This window comes from Triticum urartu, chromosome 3 (genome assembly GCF_003073215.2).
Source record: "Triticum urartu cultivar G1812 chromosome 3, Tu2.1, whole genome shotgun sequence".
Taxonomy (NCBI): Eukaryota; Viridiplantae; Streptophyta; class Magnoliopsida; order Poales; family Poaceae; genus Triticum; species Triticum urartu.
In genome coordinates this window covers 528506686-528523043 of record NC_053024.1, presented here as the reverse complement: position 1 = coordinate 528523043, position 16358 = coordinate 528506686, and the positions used below count along the sequence as shown (strand labels likewise).

Genomic DNA, 16358 nt, shown 5'->3' with positions numbered 1-16358 from the left:
CGTGGAGGCAGAGCCACACCTCCGGCATGGAGAGGGGCACAATGGTCTCCTGGATAGAATCGCGGACCCGCACCGTAATATCGTTGATAGAGAGAAACAGTTTACCACTAGACTTAGCCATGTGCAACAGATCCGCAGAAGGGAAGATAACCGCAAAATTGTTATCCCCCACTTGAGAAACCTGCCAATCCCAGTCACCCGCAAACATGTGCTTCAGCTCCTGCTTGAGCACACGCAGCGACAGCCTCCCTGACTCCGCCGACAGAATGGCCCCATTAGCAGCCTGGAGGACATTGCCCTCTGCCTCCTCTTCATCTTCAAAGTCCAAGCAGAAAAAACCTTCCCCAGGAATCGCGCTGCCCATGATCTGAAGGTGGAGATGCTTACCCCGCGTCGGACAGAAGGCCGAGGCGTGCCCTTCCTGCTTACAGATCACGCATAGGGGGGGGAGGTGCACTTGTCCTGGAAATGCCCTGTACGGCCGCACTTGAAGCATTCGCCACCCTCTTCTTCGACGGGGATGGGCGCGTTCGCCGACCCACGCGGCGCATCCGGCAGCACCACCGCAAGCGGGGCAGCCGACGCCCGCGGCTTCTTGGCCAGCGGGTCCCCATGGCCACCACCACAGAGGGGATGCTCCATCGGCTTGTGCTCCAGTTCACGCCGCTTCGACCCAATCTTGCGCTTCTTCTTGCGCTCCTGCTGACCCCACCAAGGGGGAGGAGGACCCCAATCCCCCTCGCGCCCGTGGGATCCAGAGCCATAGCCTTGGCCATAGCCACCCCATAGCCCTGGCCGTAGCCTCCACCTTGACCTTGATCGTAGCCACCGCCTCCATCTTCACGCCCCGCCGCCCTGGCACGCTGGCCGCGCTTCGCCTGCTCCCTCAGCGCCTTCTCCCGTCGCCTCTCTTCATCGGGGATCGGAGGATCCATCGGCCTCTTCTCCGAGCGCCGGTCGCCCATGGCTGCCACCTCAGCAAAGGAGCGAGTGAGTGGAGGGGGAGGGGGAAGGGGGGAGAGAGATCTGGCAAAGCGCCGAAATCGCTGCACCTCATTGGGACGGGCAGGAAACCCTAGTGAGGGGTCGCGCACGCCCCTGCGCAGCCATATATAGCGACGCGACCCGGGCTGATGGGCGCCTTTCTGGGAAGGTCGCGGGGAACAAGGCCTACCCGAGCCTGGCTTAGAAACAAAAGCGACCCCCTGGCCACCTGCAGCCCCACCTGCTTCCAACCCAGATGACGGCTGGGCCCCAGGGCCTGCACCTCATTGGGACGGGCAGGAAACCCTAGTGAGGGGTCGCGCACGCCCCTGCGCAGCCATATATAGCGACGCGACCCGGGCTGATGGGCGCCTTTCTGGGAAGGTCGCGGGGAACAAGGCCTACCCGAGCCTGGCTTAGAAACAAAAGCGACCCCCTGGCCACCTGCAGCCCCACCTGCTTCCAACCCAGATGACGGCTGGGCCCCAGGGCCGCCTGAGGCCGGCCCAGGCCCAACGGACACGAGCTGGCCCACGACAGGCTCCTCTCCCCTCGGCGTCAACCCTAGCGCCTCGGCCGTTTCCGCCACCCGCGCCGCCGCCGCCGACAACGCCGCCGACGAAGGAACGAGAGGGAGCGGCGGCCACTCCTCAGCCACCGCCAAGACCGCCTCGTGGACAGGGGAGAGGGGGCGACGGGGAGACGCACGCCACCCGCGGGCACCCCGCCGAGGGAGACGGGGGTCTCCAACACCGTACCGCCGAAGCACGAGATCCACAGCCCCCCGATGCAAAACGACAGCAACGGTCACCCCGAACGTCGTCGGTCTCCACCGCCACCCGAACGAAGTCACCGAGGGTCACGCACGCCGTCGGAGGAGCTAGCCGCGGCGAAGAGGTCTCGTCCTCCTCGTCGGACTCGTCCGTCGCCAGGGCCCAGAAGCGACCACCACACGTCCCCCGCCCCAACACCGAGGAGCTCACCGTGGCAGAGGGAACCAGAGCACCACTCGGTCCACGCCGGACCTGCACCCACGCATCGGCCGCGCGAGATCTCCGGGGGCAGGGACGGAGCCGCCCTCGTCACCTAGGACCGTCGCCAACGGCTCGCCCGAGTTTGAAACCATCTCTCAAAGGAATGAATGTCACTCGGCAAAGAAAACAACGGTCATACATCTGGTCATCTAGCAATAAGGCGGCCCATCTGGCCGCAGCAGCCCATCCGATCAATTGGATCTCCGCATATCCATCAGCACGGGAAGCAGCGACCCAGCGATCAGAATCTAGAGACCCATCTAGCGCGCGGAAAATAATCCCTGGTGGAAATAGGCACTGGAGCGAGCCATCGAACTCCTGCCATGGCGTTCAGTCCCCAAGGGCACATGCAACCAAGCCACACCTGATACTTGTTTAATGGAAAGGCAAGTTGTTTTTTTATACAAACAATAGTCCCACCTCGGCTCTTGAAAGCCCATCCAACCAACTTATATACACCTATAATTTAAAATTAATAAGCTGCCTAAAGAATTAAAGTAGAGGGTCAAAGTGGGTAAGGAGAAATAAGGAATAAATTCCGCTATTATTAGCCAGCAAGGAAAGGAAAGAGAAACTAAATGAATGGAATTTATAGGCTACATGTCCCGATGGAAAGAAAAGGAGAAATTAAAATAAGGAAAGAAATTATATCAAGAAAAGAGTGTCCTACTTCATGTAAAATGCATGATGGTTATCAACATGGCCGATATTTTTGTCCATTGTCCAATACTTTTTAAATTGTATATGTACGTGCAATACTATATGAACTCCAAGTCGTACATTCTCGACGGTCGCCTTCGGTCTAGGAATAGGGTGATGAGGGCGTCGACATTTAGGCTGGCTGGCTGGCGGCGTGCATCGGTCGATGGCCTTCGACTTTTGGCTCTAGATCGAGGCACTCAGAGCGTGAGGATCGTCCTAGGCACGCCGCAATCAAGTACGGCCAAAGGCACTATGCGCTCACAGGTATAGTGACGCCTTAAATATATGACCCTTGGTGCCGACGCGCCAGCCGGTACGACGCCAATCCCCTACAAGCGATGGAGAAAACAAAGCAACGTCAGTAGCGGTTACTCTGCTAACGAAGTACACAAGAAAGACAGGGGTAGGTAGCACCCTATCATTTAGTATTTTGCAATTTGGGCTTCCAATTTATTTTATTTATGGATACGTTTCTACTTTCTTTGTTTGTTCGTCGAAAACTTCACGAAGGACTCCGGCTCTCTGACCACTTGAATGTGCCACACACCCGTGAGATGAATCAAGACAGTGTCTCCAACATGAGACTTACATGATTTTTTTCTTAGTTGCAATGCACGAGCATATTTGCTAGACGTTTTGACATTAAACCCGCGGTACATATCAAATGTTTTTTAAAATACTCATATCTTCTAAACCGTAACTTCAAATTTAACATGTTATATATGAAATTTGATTAGAAAAATATATAGAACCTGAATAAGATGTTATGTTACCTGTTAACCATTTAAAAAAACTATCTAGGATGCAATCTGGATCAACAGTACATATCAAATGTTTTTAAAAATACTCATATCTTATAAACCGTAACTCTAAGTTTAACATATTGTATATGGAATTTGATTAGAAAAATATATAGAATATGAATATGATGTTATTTTACATGTTAACCATTCAAAAAAAACTATCGATGATGCAATCTTAATCAACGCTACATATCAAATGTTTTTTGAAATACTCATATCTTCTAAACTATAACTCTAAATTTAACATGTTATATATGGAATTTGATTAGAAAAATATATAGAATCTTAATATAATGTTATTTTACCTTTTAACCATTAAAAAAATTACTATCCAGGGTGCAATCTTAATCAACGGTGCATTATTCGTCTTTCTTTCATATCGGTACTGATCCGGATTGTAGATGAACATCTCAACAAAATCAGGATTGGAGACGAAATTGAAGATCTCTTGCCCTTTTCTTTGTACGTAGTAAATCTACACCCAAGCTTTGTTTAAATAGAAGACATGTGAAATCTTGAACTTGTGCTTTTGTAGGCAAAGACCATCTTTGTTTGGGCCGTAGTTATAAATACTCAGATTATAGACCATTTTGTGTAAATTAAGAGTGTGCGGTATTCTTTTCTCCCGTTGCAACGCACGGGTCTTTTGCTAGTCTTTCCCTAATTTTTTTAATAGCAAACATGCCCGTGCGTTGCAACGGTAGATACAAAAATTACACGTTGGTCGAATAAGTATGACTCAATACCCCGACATATCAGTATCTTCTATTTTAACACAGTGGCTCATCATTTTGCCACTTATCTTTCTTCCGATCTCGCTGATGATGGATATGATGTCCATGTGATCACAATACATTCGACATGGTAAATCCCAATGCAACGAGCTTGCCACCACATGACACACTTGTCATTGTGTAGCGCAAGAAAATGTTTAAAACTTTAAAAATAAATCTCATCTACCACGAACTACTCCCAACGCCTAGACATATAAAGACTTTCCAAAAACTAATCAAAACCTAGACATAAAAGACTATTTGAAATGGTGAAAAGTTTTTTCAATTGACATATATTTTAAAAAAACATTTTTTAAAATTCGTAAACATTTTTTTGTTTAGACGAACATTTATTGAACACATGAATAGTTTTTTAGTTCCTGAACATTTTTTGAATTAATGATTTTTTTAAATTAGGGCAAAAAATTGAAATTCGCAGAAAAGGTGAATATTTTTTGATAATTTTATAAAATTTCATGGATATTTTTTTAGATTCGCAAATATGTTTTGTATACATTATCATTTTTTCAAGATCAAGAACATGGTTTATTTCCTGACAAATTTTTTTCCAAATTGTGATTTGTTTTATAATTTGCCAACATTTTTGTAAAATTACCAACGTTTTTTGAAACAACAAAAAATTTATGATTTTTCGAACATTTTTAAATTTCGTAGACATTTTTAACATTTGTCAATCTTGAATTAATTTAAGAGAAGAAATAAAAAACAGAAAAGATAAAAAAATGAAATGAAAAAAACAGCGACGCCACGCCCCGCGGGCCGGCCCATGAAAACATACAGGGGGGATGAGGTGGGTGAGAAAAAGAAGTGGGAAAATGAATGGAACCAGGATTCGATCCCTAACCTTCCCAGTGGAAGTAACAGGCTTCTGCCAATACGCCAACGGTGCGGATGTGATTTAGACTGGGTATCTTAAGTATAAAACACTTACCACGACGGTGACTTAAAAAAAGGAATCGCTTTGTTCACTTATGGATGGCATAGCGGGTAATATAAAGCAACTTCGAGGGTAATTTTTTAGATGGACGACCAGAAGCAATACTTGGTTTATTAGTAGGTATAGATATAGATATCTATCCCTAATAATAAAGCATGGATTGACTCTGTGGGTTCACCGTCATAATACGTTTTCTTCTTATGTCATAATACGCTTTACGATTTGTATAGACAAAATTGTAATATAAACGAGGTGGTACTATTCTAACTTGCTCATAAATTCGTCTGTAACAGTTTTCGTCCGTCCTTTGATTTGTAAAAAGAAATAAACCAGCACGGGCTCTCCTCCTCGATGCCTACAGGCACGGCGCCGCCGCGTGGCCGATCTTCTTCCCCGGCCCTTTGCAATTCTGTCTCCTTCCCCTCTCCATCTGCCCAAATCTTCTCCTGCGCCACCCTGAGCCTTCTCGGTCTCCAACTAGCTCCTGCAATCTTCAAGCCCGCCGGCACCCAATCCGCCTACAATCTTCAAGCCCGTCGGCCCCAAAAGTAACCAGCGGTCGATTCGAGTGATCCCCGCTAGGAATCCATGGGATTTGAGGTGGATTCCCTAGGAGAGCGAGTAGGAAGGGTGATGATGGGGTTCATGGGGAAGATGAAAAAGCAGAAGGTGATCCACGGCCCGCACGCGACGCCGAGCCACCACGGGCCTCCTCCCCTGCCGCTCACCGCCATGCCAGGACGGCGTACTGGGCCTTGCCGGACGCCGAGGACAAGCGAGACAATGGCCATCCACCCTGGGCCAAGTTGATGAGCTTTCTTCTCCACTCTACACAGATTGGTCTTGCATGATGCATCCATGGCTTAGGATAAGAAATGACTGTTTCCATCTAAATGTTATTCATTTATTCTTCTTTTTTTCTAAATCAATTGAGGAGAACATATAAAGAAAAAACAAGTTACTCATCTGATTCATTTGCAAAATTCAGTACTCCCTCCGTTCGAAAATACTTGTCATTGAAATGAATGTATCTAGATGTATTTTAGTTCTAGATACATCCATTTTCATTCATTTTGATGACAAGTATTTCCGGACGGAGGGAATACTTTCTTATACTGCTCTGTTTTAGGAGACGGAATAAAGCGAAAAAGAAATTTCTTAAACATACAAATTCAGATTCTCAAAAGAAAAGTAATAGTAACAAAGCATTTTTTTATTTTCTATAATAGTTTTTATTACGATTCACATATTTTATCTTCGTAGATTCTAGAAGTTCTTAAGCTTACTATGAAAAAACGGAAGTTTCTTTTATAAGGTTCAGTAGCTGCTTCATGTTGTACTGATTAGTTTCCATTAATTTGAAAAAATTTAGCTCACGTTGCTCTCTTTAGCTGCCATTTGCACTTGAAGGTCAGGATCGAGGCAGGAGGTGAGGAAGTGGGGGTCAGGCTGTAAGCTAGGGTTAAGAAGGCAGTTTTTATTTTCTATAATATGTTTTTATTACGATTCACATATTTTTATCTTTGTAAATTCTACAAGTTCTTAAGCTCACTATGAAAAAACAGAAGTTTTTTTTATAAGGTTCAGTAGCTACTTCATGTTGTACTGATTAGTTTCTAATAATTTGAAAAAAATTAGCTCACGTTGCTCTCTTTAGCTGCCATTTGCAATTGAAGGTCAGGATCGAGGCAGGAGGTGAGGAAGTGGGGATCGGGCTGTGAGCTAGGGTTAACAAGGCAGTTTTTATTTTCTATAATATGTTTTTATTACGATTCAAATAATTTATCTTTGTAGATTCTACAAGTTCTTAAGCTTACTATGAAAAAACATAAGTTTCTTTTATAAGGTTCAGTAGCCGCTTCATGTTGTACTGATTAGTTTCTATTAATTTGAACAAAATTAGCTCACGTTGCTCTCTTTAGTTGCCATTTGCACTTGAAGGTCACGATCGAGGCAGGAAACAAGGTGAGCTAATTTTTTTCAAATTATTAGAAACTAATCAGTACAACATGAAGTAGCTACTGAACCTTATAAAAAAACTTCTGTTTTTTCATAGTGAGCTTAAGAACTTGTAGAATTTACAAAGATAAAAATATGTGAATCGTAATAAAAACATATTATAGAAAATAAAAACTGCCTTCTTAACCCTAGCTTACAGCCTGACCCCCACTTCCTCACCTCCTGCCTCGATCCTGACCTTCAAGTGCAAATGGCAGCTAAAGAGAGCAACGTGAGCTAAATTTTTTCAAATTAATGGAAACTAATCAGTACAACATGAAGCAGCTACTGAACCTTATAAAAGAAACTTTCGTTTTTTCATAGTAAGCTTAAGAACTTCTAGAATCTACGAAGATAAAATATGTGAATCGTAATAAAAACTATTATAGAAAATAAAAAATGCTTTGTTACTATTACTTTTCTTTTGAGAATCTGAATTTGTATGTTTAAGAAATTTCTTTTTCGCTTTATTCCGTCTCCTAAAACAGAGCAGTATAAGAAAGTATTCCCTCCGTCCGGAAATACTTGTCATCAAAATGAATGAAAATGGATGTATCTAGAACTAAAATACATCTAGATACATTCATTTCAATGACAAGTATTTTCGAACGGAGGGAGTACTGAATTTTGCAAATGAATCAGATGAGTAACTTGTTTTTTCTTTATATGTTCTCCTCAATTGATTTAGAAAAAAAAGAATAAATGAATAACATTTAGATGGAAACAGTCATTTCTTATCCTAAGCCATGGATGCATCATGCAGGACCAATCTGTGTAGAGTGGAGAAGAAAGCTCATCAGCTAACATAAAAAAATGGAGGAACTCGTATGGCGTATGGGGCCTACATGTAGTAACGTATATCCACTCTGAATCTAACATATAAAGATCAAAGTCTCCTCACCATGACTCGCTGGAGTTATGTATGTGCGTAGCGGCTGCCACTCCATGGCCACCAGATCCCTACCACTGCAGCATCGTTTCCTTGTCACCATGATCAAGGGTACCTAGCAGCAGCATACATGAGGATATGTACATATCATGAAGCAATTGTAATCAGCAAGCAGCAGCCTTCTTTGTGTTCTCTGTATAGATGTGTAGTAACCAAGCAGCAGAATGAACAAAATGCAGCAGCGGGCTGCTGCTCTCCTCTCTGATCTCTCTCTATATGCAATAGTAGTATAGCAGAACATCAAAATTAGCAACCGCAGAGCAATCTCGAAAAAATAGTAGGAATATAATTAAAAAGATTCTAATGTTTTTATTTTGGCATATCGGAACATTCAGTGTGTATATCTGAGTTCTACACCAGCTATAATGGCTGCCAATCTTGGTTAAGTACTGATCAAGTAGCATTCGGCTGAACAAAAGCAATAAACTTCAGTCTTTTTGTCCAGAGAAAATTAGGAATAATAGTGAGCAAAGCATATGAACATATCTCATTATTCAAAACTTAAGTTAACAGATCTACAATGTGCATCCTTGTGCACAACCCATCTCTAAGAAATTGTTTCGAACATCATTTATAGAAATTTATTAGCAGAATTTAAGCTATAACATTGTAGGCAATACGAAGGAATTCAAATGTAAGCTGAATCTTCCTTGAACTTTCAGGCCTGGCCACTCCGACCCCTTAGTCATTAGTTTAAAGTTCAAAACTGGTGATAGAATTGGACGATGGCGTACCTTGGATGGAGCACATGCCGACAGTGTTTCGGCAAACTAAGTGGAGCAGCGAGATTGAAAGCTTCGGGCGCAACTGGAACTGATGCCAGACGGTGCACATGAGGAGTTTACCTGAGCCGATTGCACTCATCCCTTGTCCCGCACTTCCATCTTGTTGAGTCATCACAGCTACTGTTCTCCTGTTCGTATCTATTGCATCATGCAGCCATGCAAATCATATCAGGACAATGTAACAATCAATGATTTAATTAGCATGGCACAAAGAGTCAGATCGACCCATAATCAATATGTCACGGCATGCATGTATGATGAAGATGAATCAAGCAAGGATATATTACATACCTCGAACTCCACCGCGGCGAAATCCATCTGCCCGAGCATAGTTATCGCCGTTGGTCGCTCTGTGCTTGTCCTCCACACTCGAGCCAGTCACCGTCTATGCCAAGGCAGCCCACACCGTATGAAAGAATCGAGACAGAGAAATTGTACAGTGAGAAAAGATTTTCAGGCACACACACCTTGGCCCAGGGTGGATGGCCATTGTCTCGCTTGTCCTCGGCGTCCGGCAAGGCCCAGTACGCCGTCCTGGCATGGCGGCGAGCGGCAGGGGAGGAGGCCCGCGGTGGCTCGGCGTCGCGTGCGGGCCGTGGATCACCTTCTGCTTTTTCATCTTCCCCATGAACCCCACCATCACCCTTCCTACTCGCTCTCCTAGGCAATCCACCTCAAATCCCATGGATTCCTAGCGGGGATCACTCGAATCGACCGCTGGTTACTTTTGGGGCCGGCGGGCTTGAAGATTGTAGGCGGATTGGGTGCCGGCGGGCTTGAAGATTGCAGGAGCTGGTTGGAGACCGAGAAGGCTCAGGGTGGCGTAGGAGAAGATTTGAGCAGATGGAGAGGGGAAGTAGACAGAATTGCGAAGGGCCGGGAAGAAGATCGGCCGCGCGGCGGCGCCGTGCCTGTAGGCATCGAGGAGGAGAGCCCGTGCTGGTTTATTTCTTTTTACAAATCAAAGGACGGACGAAAACTGTTATAGACGAATTTATGAGCAAGTTAGAATAGTACCACCTCGTTTATATTACAATTTTGTCTATACAAATCGTAAAACGTATTATGACATAAAAAGAAAACGTATTATGACGGTGAACCTACGGAGTCAATCCGTGCTTTATTATTAGGGATAGATTATTTTCTACATCCAAAGTGGTACTATTCTTCTTATCATCGAAATTTCGTCCGCTCAGATCAAACACAAGTGACCTACAGCATACTGGGCTTCAACGTGTTTGGCCCAACAAACAAATCGAACACGCAGTCCTCCTATTGTTCCAGTTAAACCGAATCGAACACGCAGTCCTATTGTTCCAGTTAACCCGAATCGGCACGGGCGATAGACCCGGAAGCTACCCCCCACCCCCACCCCACCACCCCATCTCCGCCAACAATGCGCCGCCGCCCCGCGCCGCGACCACCGGCCCCCGCCCCTCCGCCGCGTGCCGCCACTGCCGGCCAACGCCGCCGCGCCCACCCCTACCCGACGTGCCTCCATCCCTGCGGTTTTCCACCGCCGGCGACAATCAAAGCCGGCTCCGCACCTTCCCCAACTCATCTTTCCCCTGCTCCTCTGTCGCTGCCGCTCTCCATCGGCCGACCAACTCCCTCGAGTCAGCGCCGCCTCCTCCATCTGGTTCCTGCTCGATCTCCTCCAGGTACAGATCCTCCACAATCTCGCGCGACGGGAGAGGAGCCTCCGCGTGCTTCTTGTCGGGCGACAGCGCAGCTGTGCGCCCCTGACGCCGCCGCTCTTCCACGTGAGGAGATGCTGCCTGCGGCTCGGCCGCCCCAACCCTAGGGCCGACGTCGTGGTCATCGTCAAGATCCCCTTCCCCTCTGTCAGCCATCTTCTCCTCCCCGGCCGACGTCGTCGCCTTCGAGGACGAGGACGACGGTGGTGGCTGCGCGCTTCCCGTCGGCGGATTCCACCACTACCCCCAGGTTGGGACTGGTGCGCGGGCGTCGACATCTGTGTGCCCGAGATCATCAGAGTTGCATCAGGCTGGCGCACATCCTCCGCTACACCCCGACGCTGGATGCGTCGACCTCATCCCCTTGCCGCAGGAGATAGAGGGCCCCCTGGACTGGGACACCGGCGAGATGGAGGGCAACTTCAGTGCTGACCAGAGAGCCAAGGTGGTGGCCGTGCTCTACATGGTGCCCGGCGACCTTAACGGCCAGTTCCACGCCGAGAAGATGGGCTACCACGAGATGGTCCTGCTCCGCCCCCAGGGCGCCGCTGAGGTGGTCGTGCTGGCTGCCGAATTCGATAATACTCATATTTCATCCCCTGCGTCAGCTCATTGGGGGAGTTCTTCTCTACAGGTAATTGCAAAAGCTCGAGTCTTTGTGTCTTTTACTGTTCTGCCGTACAAATATAATTACAGTTGCATCATTAATTGGATCAGCACTTGCATGTTAGGTCAGTTTCATTTTGAGACCTCGGATGTTTCTCTTGTGAAACCATATCCGGGTCTGTACAACAAGATATTGGATCAGAATGCACATTGACTAGATATGTGTTGAATATCAGAGACAATACAAAATCGAGTCCATTACATCTCAGATTGCTGTCTGGTTTATTTTGGTGACATCATCCTGGTATTTATATTCAAAGAAGGATAAATTAACCTTATCCAGGTACACATGAGTATTTATATTCATCTCAGATTGTTCACATTTAACTTCAGGTAGCAGAAAATCATGCAGCACACACGTTCAATTAGCCACCTACTTATGCTTGCATATCTTTCCGCGGAGTACTGCACATCCTGATCTGCGTCTACTTGACGAGCTGATGCCACAGATCATGTCGATTTGGTTACCATTGAGTAGTTGGAGAGCTACCTTAAGACACACGGTGTACCAATGGTAGTCATATATATCTCATAACAGGGCTTTCCTTGATCAGTGTTGTATAAAGATATGGCCACTGAATTTGGCGTGCCTGCCTCTTTGTTTTTCCGAATAATGTGAGAACTTCTAGCCTTCTAGAACAAGCATAGTAGCTTATTTTAACTTTGTCTAATAAATATCCTATATGGTCAATCTAGGATGATATTGGCAGCTCTCCATTGTACTCTGTCCGTACTACTTTTGCCTTTTTTTCTTCTGACTCTATTGCTCTGCTCCATACCACAACTCTTAAATTGGACTTTTCGAACATTTGACAAACATTAGGGAATTCAGTCCTGGTACATTTCCTAGAACCGTGACCTTTATTTCTTAGTGGATTTTAAGTTTCAGTCACCCCTATGGCTATTTTAAGAAAGAAAGAAAATATTAGGTTATCAGGAATTTCGCCTCTCCCATCTCATTGTGATTGTGAGCATGCTCTTCACCTCTGCCATATCATTACCAGTATGCTCTTAATGCACTTCAGCAAGTTCAAATTTCAGTGCGTACTGGAAATCTCTACCCACTTCTGAGCAATTCATTTTGTCAGAAGATGATAGTACACGACAGAACACGCCTGCTTCTAGCAAACTGTTGTGTTGTTTCCCTTGGAGGTTAGCTAGCCATAGATACTCGTCGGATGGAAAACTCATACATACAAACCTAGCCGACCATCATGGACACCGGTTAATCCTATTTGGTGATTGTAGGAAAGTGACGATCTTTCAAGCCAACAACCAGGGGCATGAGTTCACGTCTTCAGGTATGTGTATGCACATGATCGTCTAAAGTAGATGTTTATACATCTCCTGGCCAGTTTGATATTTGGTCTCTCATACTAGGAGTCGTTAATAAGCTTCAACTAATGAGATGGAACGATATTGCTTTTTTAAGCACTTAACCACAGGAAGAAACTGTTTTGTGACTATCGGCATCGAATAGAAACGAATGAAGTATCGATACTGGAAAAATGGATAATCAGGTGTCTCTAACATGTGCTAGCATATATTGTTTGCATCTCAAGATGACCCGGTACACAAATTTTCTTTCTCTGCGGTACGATGATCTTAATAGATCAGTAACCTTTATGAGAAACAATGTGTTTGTTATTTTGATTATCATGATGATCGTCACTTTGTCAGGTACCAATGTATCTTTTGGACGTTGTATGTTTGTTATTTTGTCAGTATTATATATATTCTTGAACTTTATTATTGCTGACTACGATACATATAAATTCACTCGGTACAAAAATAGTAGTCTTGAAAATTTTGAGCACGCTGTTGCCTGGGTTGATGATTAGCTGAACAACTTTGTTGCCACTGCTTGCAACCGTGCCATTGACCTCCCTCAGGGTCGCCCTTCTCAACTGTAATCGCTGCTTGCCCAAGTTAAGCTCCTCCTTAGCAACGGCCCATCTCGATGGTGGCCTTCCATAAAAGCACTAAACCTTATCACAAAGCCGGCTCTGTATCACATTATTTTTTGGATTTCTCCCGTTGCAACGCACGGGCAATTTTCCTAGTATATCTATCCCTAATAATAAAGCACGGATTGACTCCGTGGGTTCACCGTCACAATACGCTTTCTTTCTGTGAATTTACGCTTTTAGTTTGAATTTAAAACATATAAGCGAGGTGGTACTAATTCGGGGAATCACGGGAGCACGTATTTGACGCAGGGAGCTCTTTTGGCGCGCGCGCAGCCTAGCGGGCCGGCCCAGCAGCTACTTCTAAAAGTAAAAGTGAAAAGGAAAAATAACCTCAGAAAATATACGCTAGATCTGGGATTCGAACCCACATGTTTTTGTTAAACTTACTTCTCTACTCACAACACCCACTGTCCCAAAGGCCACTGTGTGTTGTAGAATACGAAAACAACTCTATTTAATACTTCACATATTCTATCCATATAAACAACTCGCTACCTACACTACCTACGTGTGTTCAGCTAACCACTAGGGCGTGTCTTTGCAACTGACAAAAATGCAGCACTAATACTTGAAAAACTGTCATAGCCGCTTACATATGATTTTTTTTGAGAGAACATATGATTTTCTTTAAGAAAAATGAAACCTCACAAATTTCGGAAAAAGTTCATGAACATGCATAAAAACATCGCCCTATTCAAGAGAAGCCCAATGATTTTAAAAAAAGTTCGTCAACTTACAAAAATAGTTCACCAAAAAATGAAAAAAGTTCATCAAAATTTTGAAAAAAAAGTTCACCAATTTGAAAAAAGTTCATCAACTTAAGAAAACAGTTCACAAAAAATTAAAAAAAGTTCATCAAAATTTTGAAAAAAAGTTCACCAATTTGAAAAAAGTTCATCAACTTAAGAAAACAGTTCACAAAAAATTAAAAAATGTTCATCAAAAATTTGAATTTTTTTTCATCAATTTGTAAAAATAGTTCATCCAATTTGAAAAAAAGTTCATTGAATTCGAAAAGAGTTCAAAGATTTTGAAAAGGGTTCATCGATTTTGAAACAAAATAATCAATTTTTAAAAGTAGTTCACAAAAATTATTAAAAGTTCATAGATTTGAAAAGAAAAGTTCATCAAATTTAGAAAAATCATTGAATTTGAAAATGTTCACGTATTTAAGAAAAAACGAAATCAGTGAGGGAAAGAAACGAGGAAGAAGAAGAAACGAAAAACGCAAAAAAGAAAAGAAAAAAGGAAAAAAGAAAAAGGGAAAAAGGGAAAAAGAAAAAGAAACGAATAAAACAAAGAAAGAGTTGAATATTATCAGATCGTGTTGTGTGTCGTGGTGGCTATACTATCGAACATCAATCCGGCAGGTCTGTGGTTCGAGTTGCAACGATGGCTCCCTTCTTTTTTGTCGAATAGAGTACGTAGTAATGGGCCGGCCCAGTACGGGGTGCTGCAGGCGCCCGTTTGCAGAATACATATTAACGGGCGCCTGCAGCAGCAAATAAGATTTGCCTTTCACGCATTCTGCGTCAAAAAGACGTCCATTCGCATAGGAATCATGTGACTGGTCCGGCCCATTTGGATTGACCTCGCGCGAGAGGTCGGGCGACAATTGCATAAACAGAAAAACAAAAACGAGCCACCTGGGATTCAAACTGTGGACCTCCATTTTATTCACCCGACAAGCTAGCCACCACACCCACTAAAACTTTTATGACATACCTGTGGGGCGAATACAAATGAACGGAAAACCAAAATACATGCATATTTTTTCTGCAGTATATATATTTTCACGGCAGCCGATTTCAAAGAGTTTGTTCATGTCATCATGCCTGGCCTTGTGTCGTGGAATGAGAGGGGGTCTTGAGCAATTGGGTTAGGGAAGTATGGGTTTTTTCACCCGATGCAACGCACGGGCATTTGTGCTAGTCTATCCCTAATAATAAAGTACGGATTGACTCCGTGGGTTCACCGTCACAATACGCTTCTTTACGTAATTTTACGCTTTCAGTTTAAATTTAAAACATATACGCGAGGTGGTACTAATTCGGGGAACCAGGTCGTGTGCATAATCGTTCCCTAGACTGGACCGCCTATTTACACCTGTGCGTGTGGGCGTGCGTCTTAATTAAAAATATAGAAAAAAAAGATAAGGTAACAGAATTCGATCCAAGGCCACCAACGTGGGGGCTTGTTGCACTAACCAACTCGGCTAAGATCATGTGCATATTTTTCATTGTTAGCTCGTCCTATTTATCCGGGAATTGTTTCTTTCATCGGTGTTGGGCTGTAGTTTATCTTTTTTTTCGAGCTCCCTTAGGGGTCATTGGGCCTACACCGCTAATTAAGCTGGATTATGGGTAATTGACTCCTAATTAAATGTGATTATGGGTCTAAAAACGAACGCATGCACGAAAATAGAAAAAAAATCTGGTTGTCATTTAAATAATCAATCAAGCATATGAGCTCGCATCAAGGTTAGCACATGTAGGGTAGCTCTTGATAAGTAGGTTTACGTGAGATGGTGTAAAAAAGGTTTATTCTTTCGTATTGGTTTGTTTTTATTTTTTTTTCATTTAATTAACTTCCAAACAGTGATTTTATTTTTTTGATTCATCATATTTTGTTGTTCAACTGTCTTGGATCGGCTTGCTTCTAATCGGTCCATTAATAAACATCACCAGGTACAAAGTTTGCTCATAAATGAGACCAATTATTTCAAATTTGTTCATTTGTTGAAGACGTACTATGAGGCTAGAGGGACATCAAGCTTGAAGATAACAACTTTGATCCTTGCAGTGTAAGAAGGCTGTTTTTATAGGACCAAAAAAGAATACCGTAGATGCTTTTATGAAATTAGGCCATGATACCATCGGAGTGCTTCAAGTCTCAGTTGCCTTTTCTAACTCCTTATGTCATTTTTGGCATATAATTTTAAAGCCTTTTTTTATCTCCACCACATTTCCTTAGCCTGATTTTTTAGTCTTGGACAACATGTCCATTTAGTAGGAGGATGCGGCCATGCATGAATAATAA

At 44.1% G+C, this 16358-nt stretch overlaps 1 protein-coding gene and 1 long non-coding RNA gene across 10 annotated transcripts; one reads left to right on the top strand and one right to left on the bottom strand.

Moving 5' to 3' along the window:
• Window positions 1-7220: 7220 nt before the first annotated feature.
• LOC125548629 lies at window positions 7221-9935 on the bottom strand. The gene is made up of 2 exons (XR_007301134.1): window positions 9278-9935; window positions 7221-9124 (listed from the first exon to the last, which is right to left on the bottom strand). It is a non-coding gene; the product is annotated as an uncharacterized LOC125548629 (long non-coding RNA).
• Window positions 9936-10367: 432 nt separating this feature from the next.
• Window positions 10368-13098, top strand: LOC125544791. 9 transcript variants are annotated; one of them, XR_007299701.1, is made up of 3 exons: window positions 10368-11317; window positions 11415-12501; window positions 12598-13098. XR_007299701.1 is itself a non-coding variant. In XM_048708550.1 (3 exons), exons 1-3 carry the CDS (start codon window positions 11093-11095, stop codon window positions 12603-12605), a joined length of 294 nt encoding a protein of 97 aa, XP_048564507.1. In that variant the 5' UTR covers window positions 10370-11092; the 3' UTR covers window positions 12606-13098. The 9 variants fall into 9 exon arrangements, 6 of the variants coding, with proteins under 6 accessions (XP_048564507.1, XP_048564506.1, XP_048564504.1 ...); XM_048708550.1 differs by having other exon boundaries at window positions 10370-11317; window positions 12441-12501; XM_048708549.1 differs by having other exon boundaries at window positions 10370-11317; window positions 12438-12501.
• Window positions 13099-16358: the final 3260 nt, after the last annotated feature.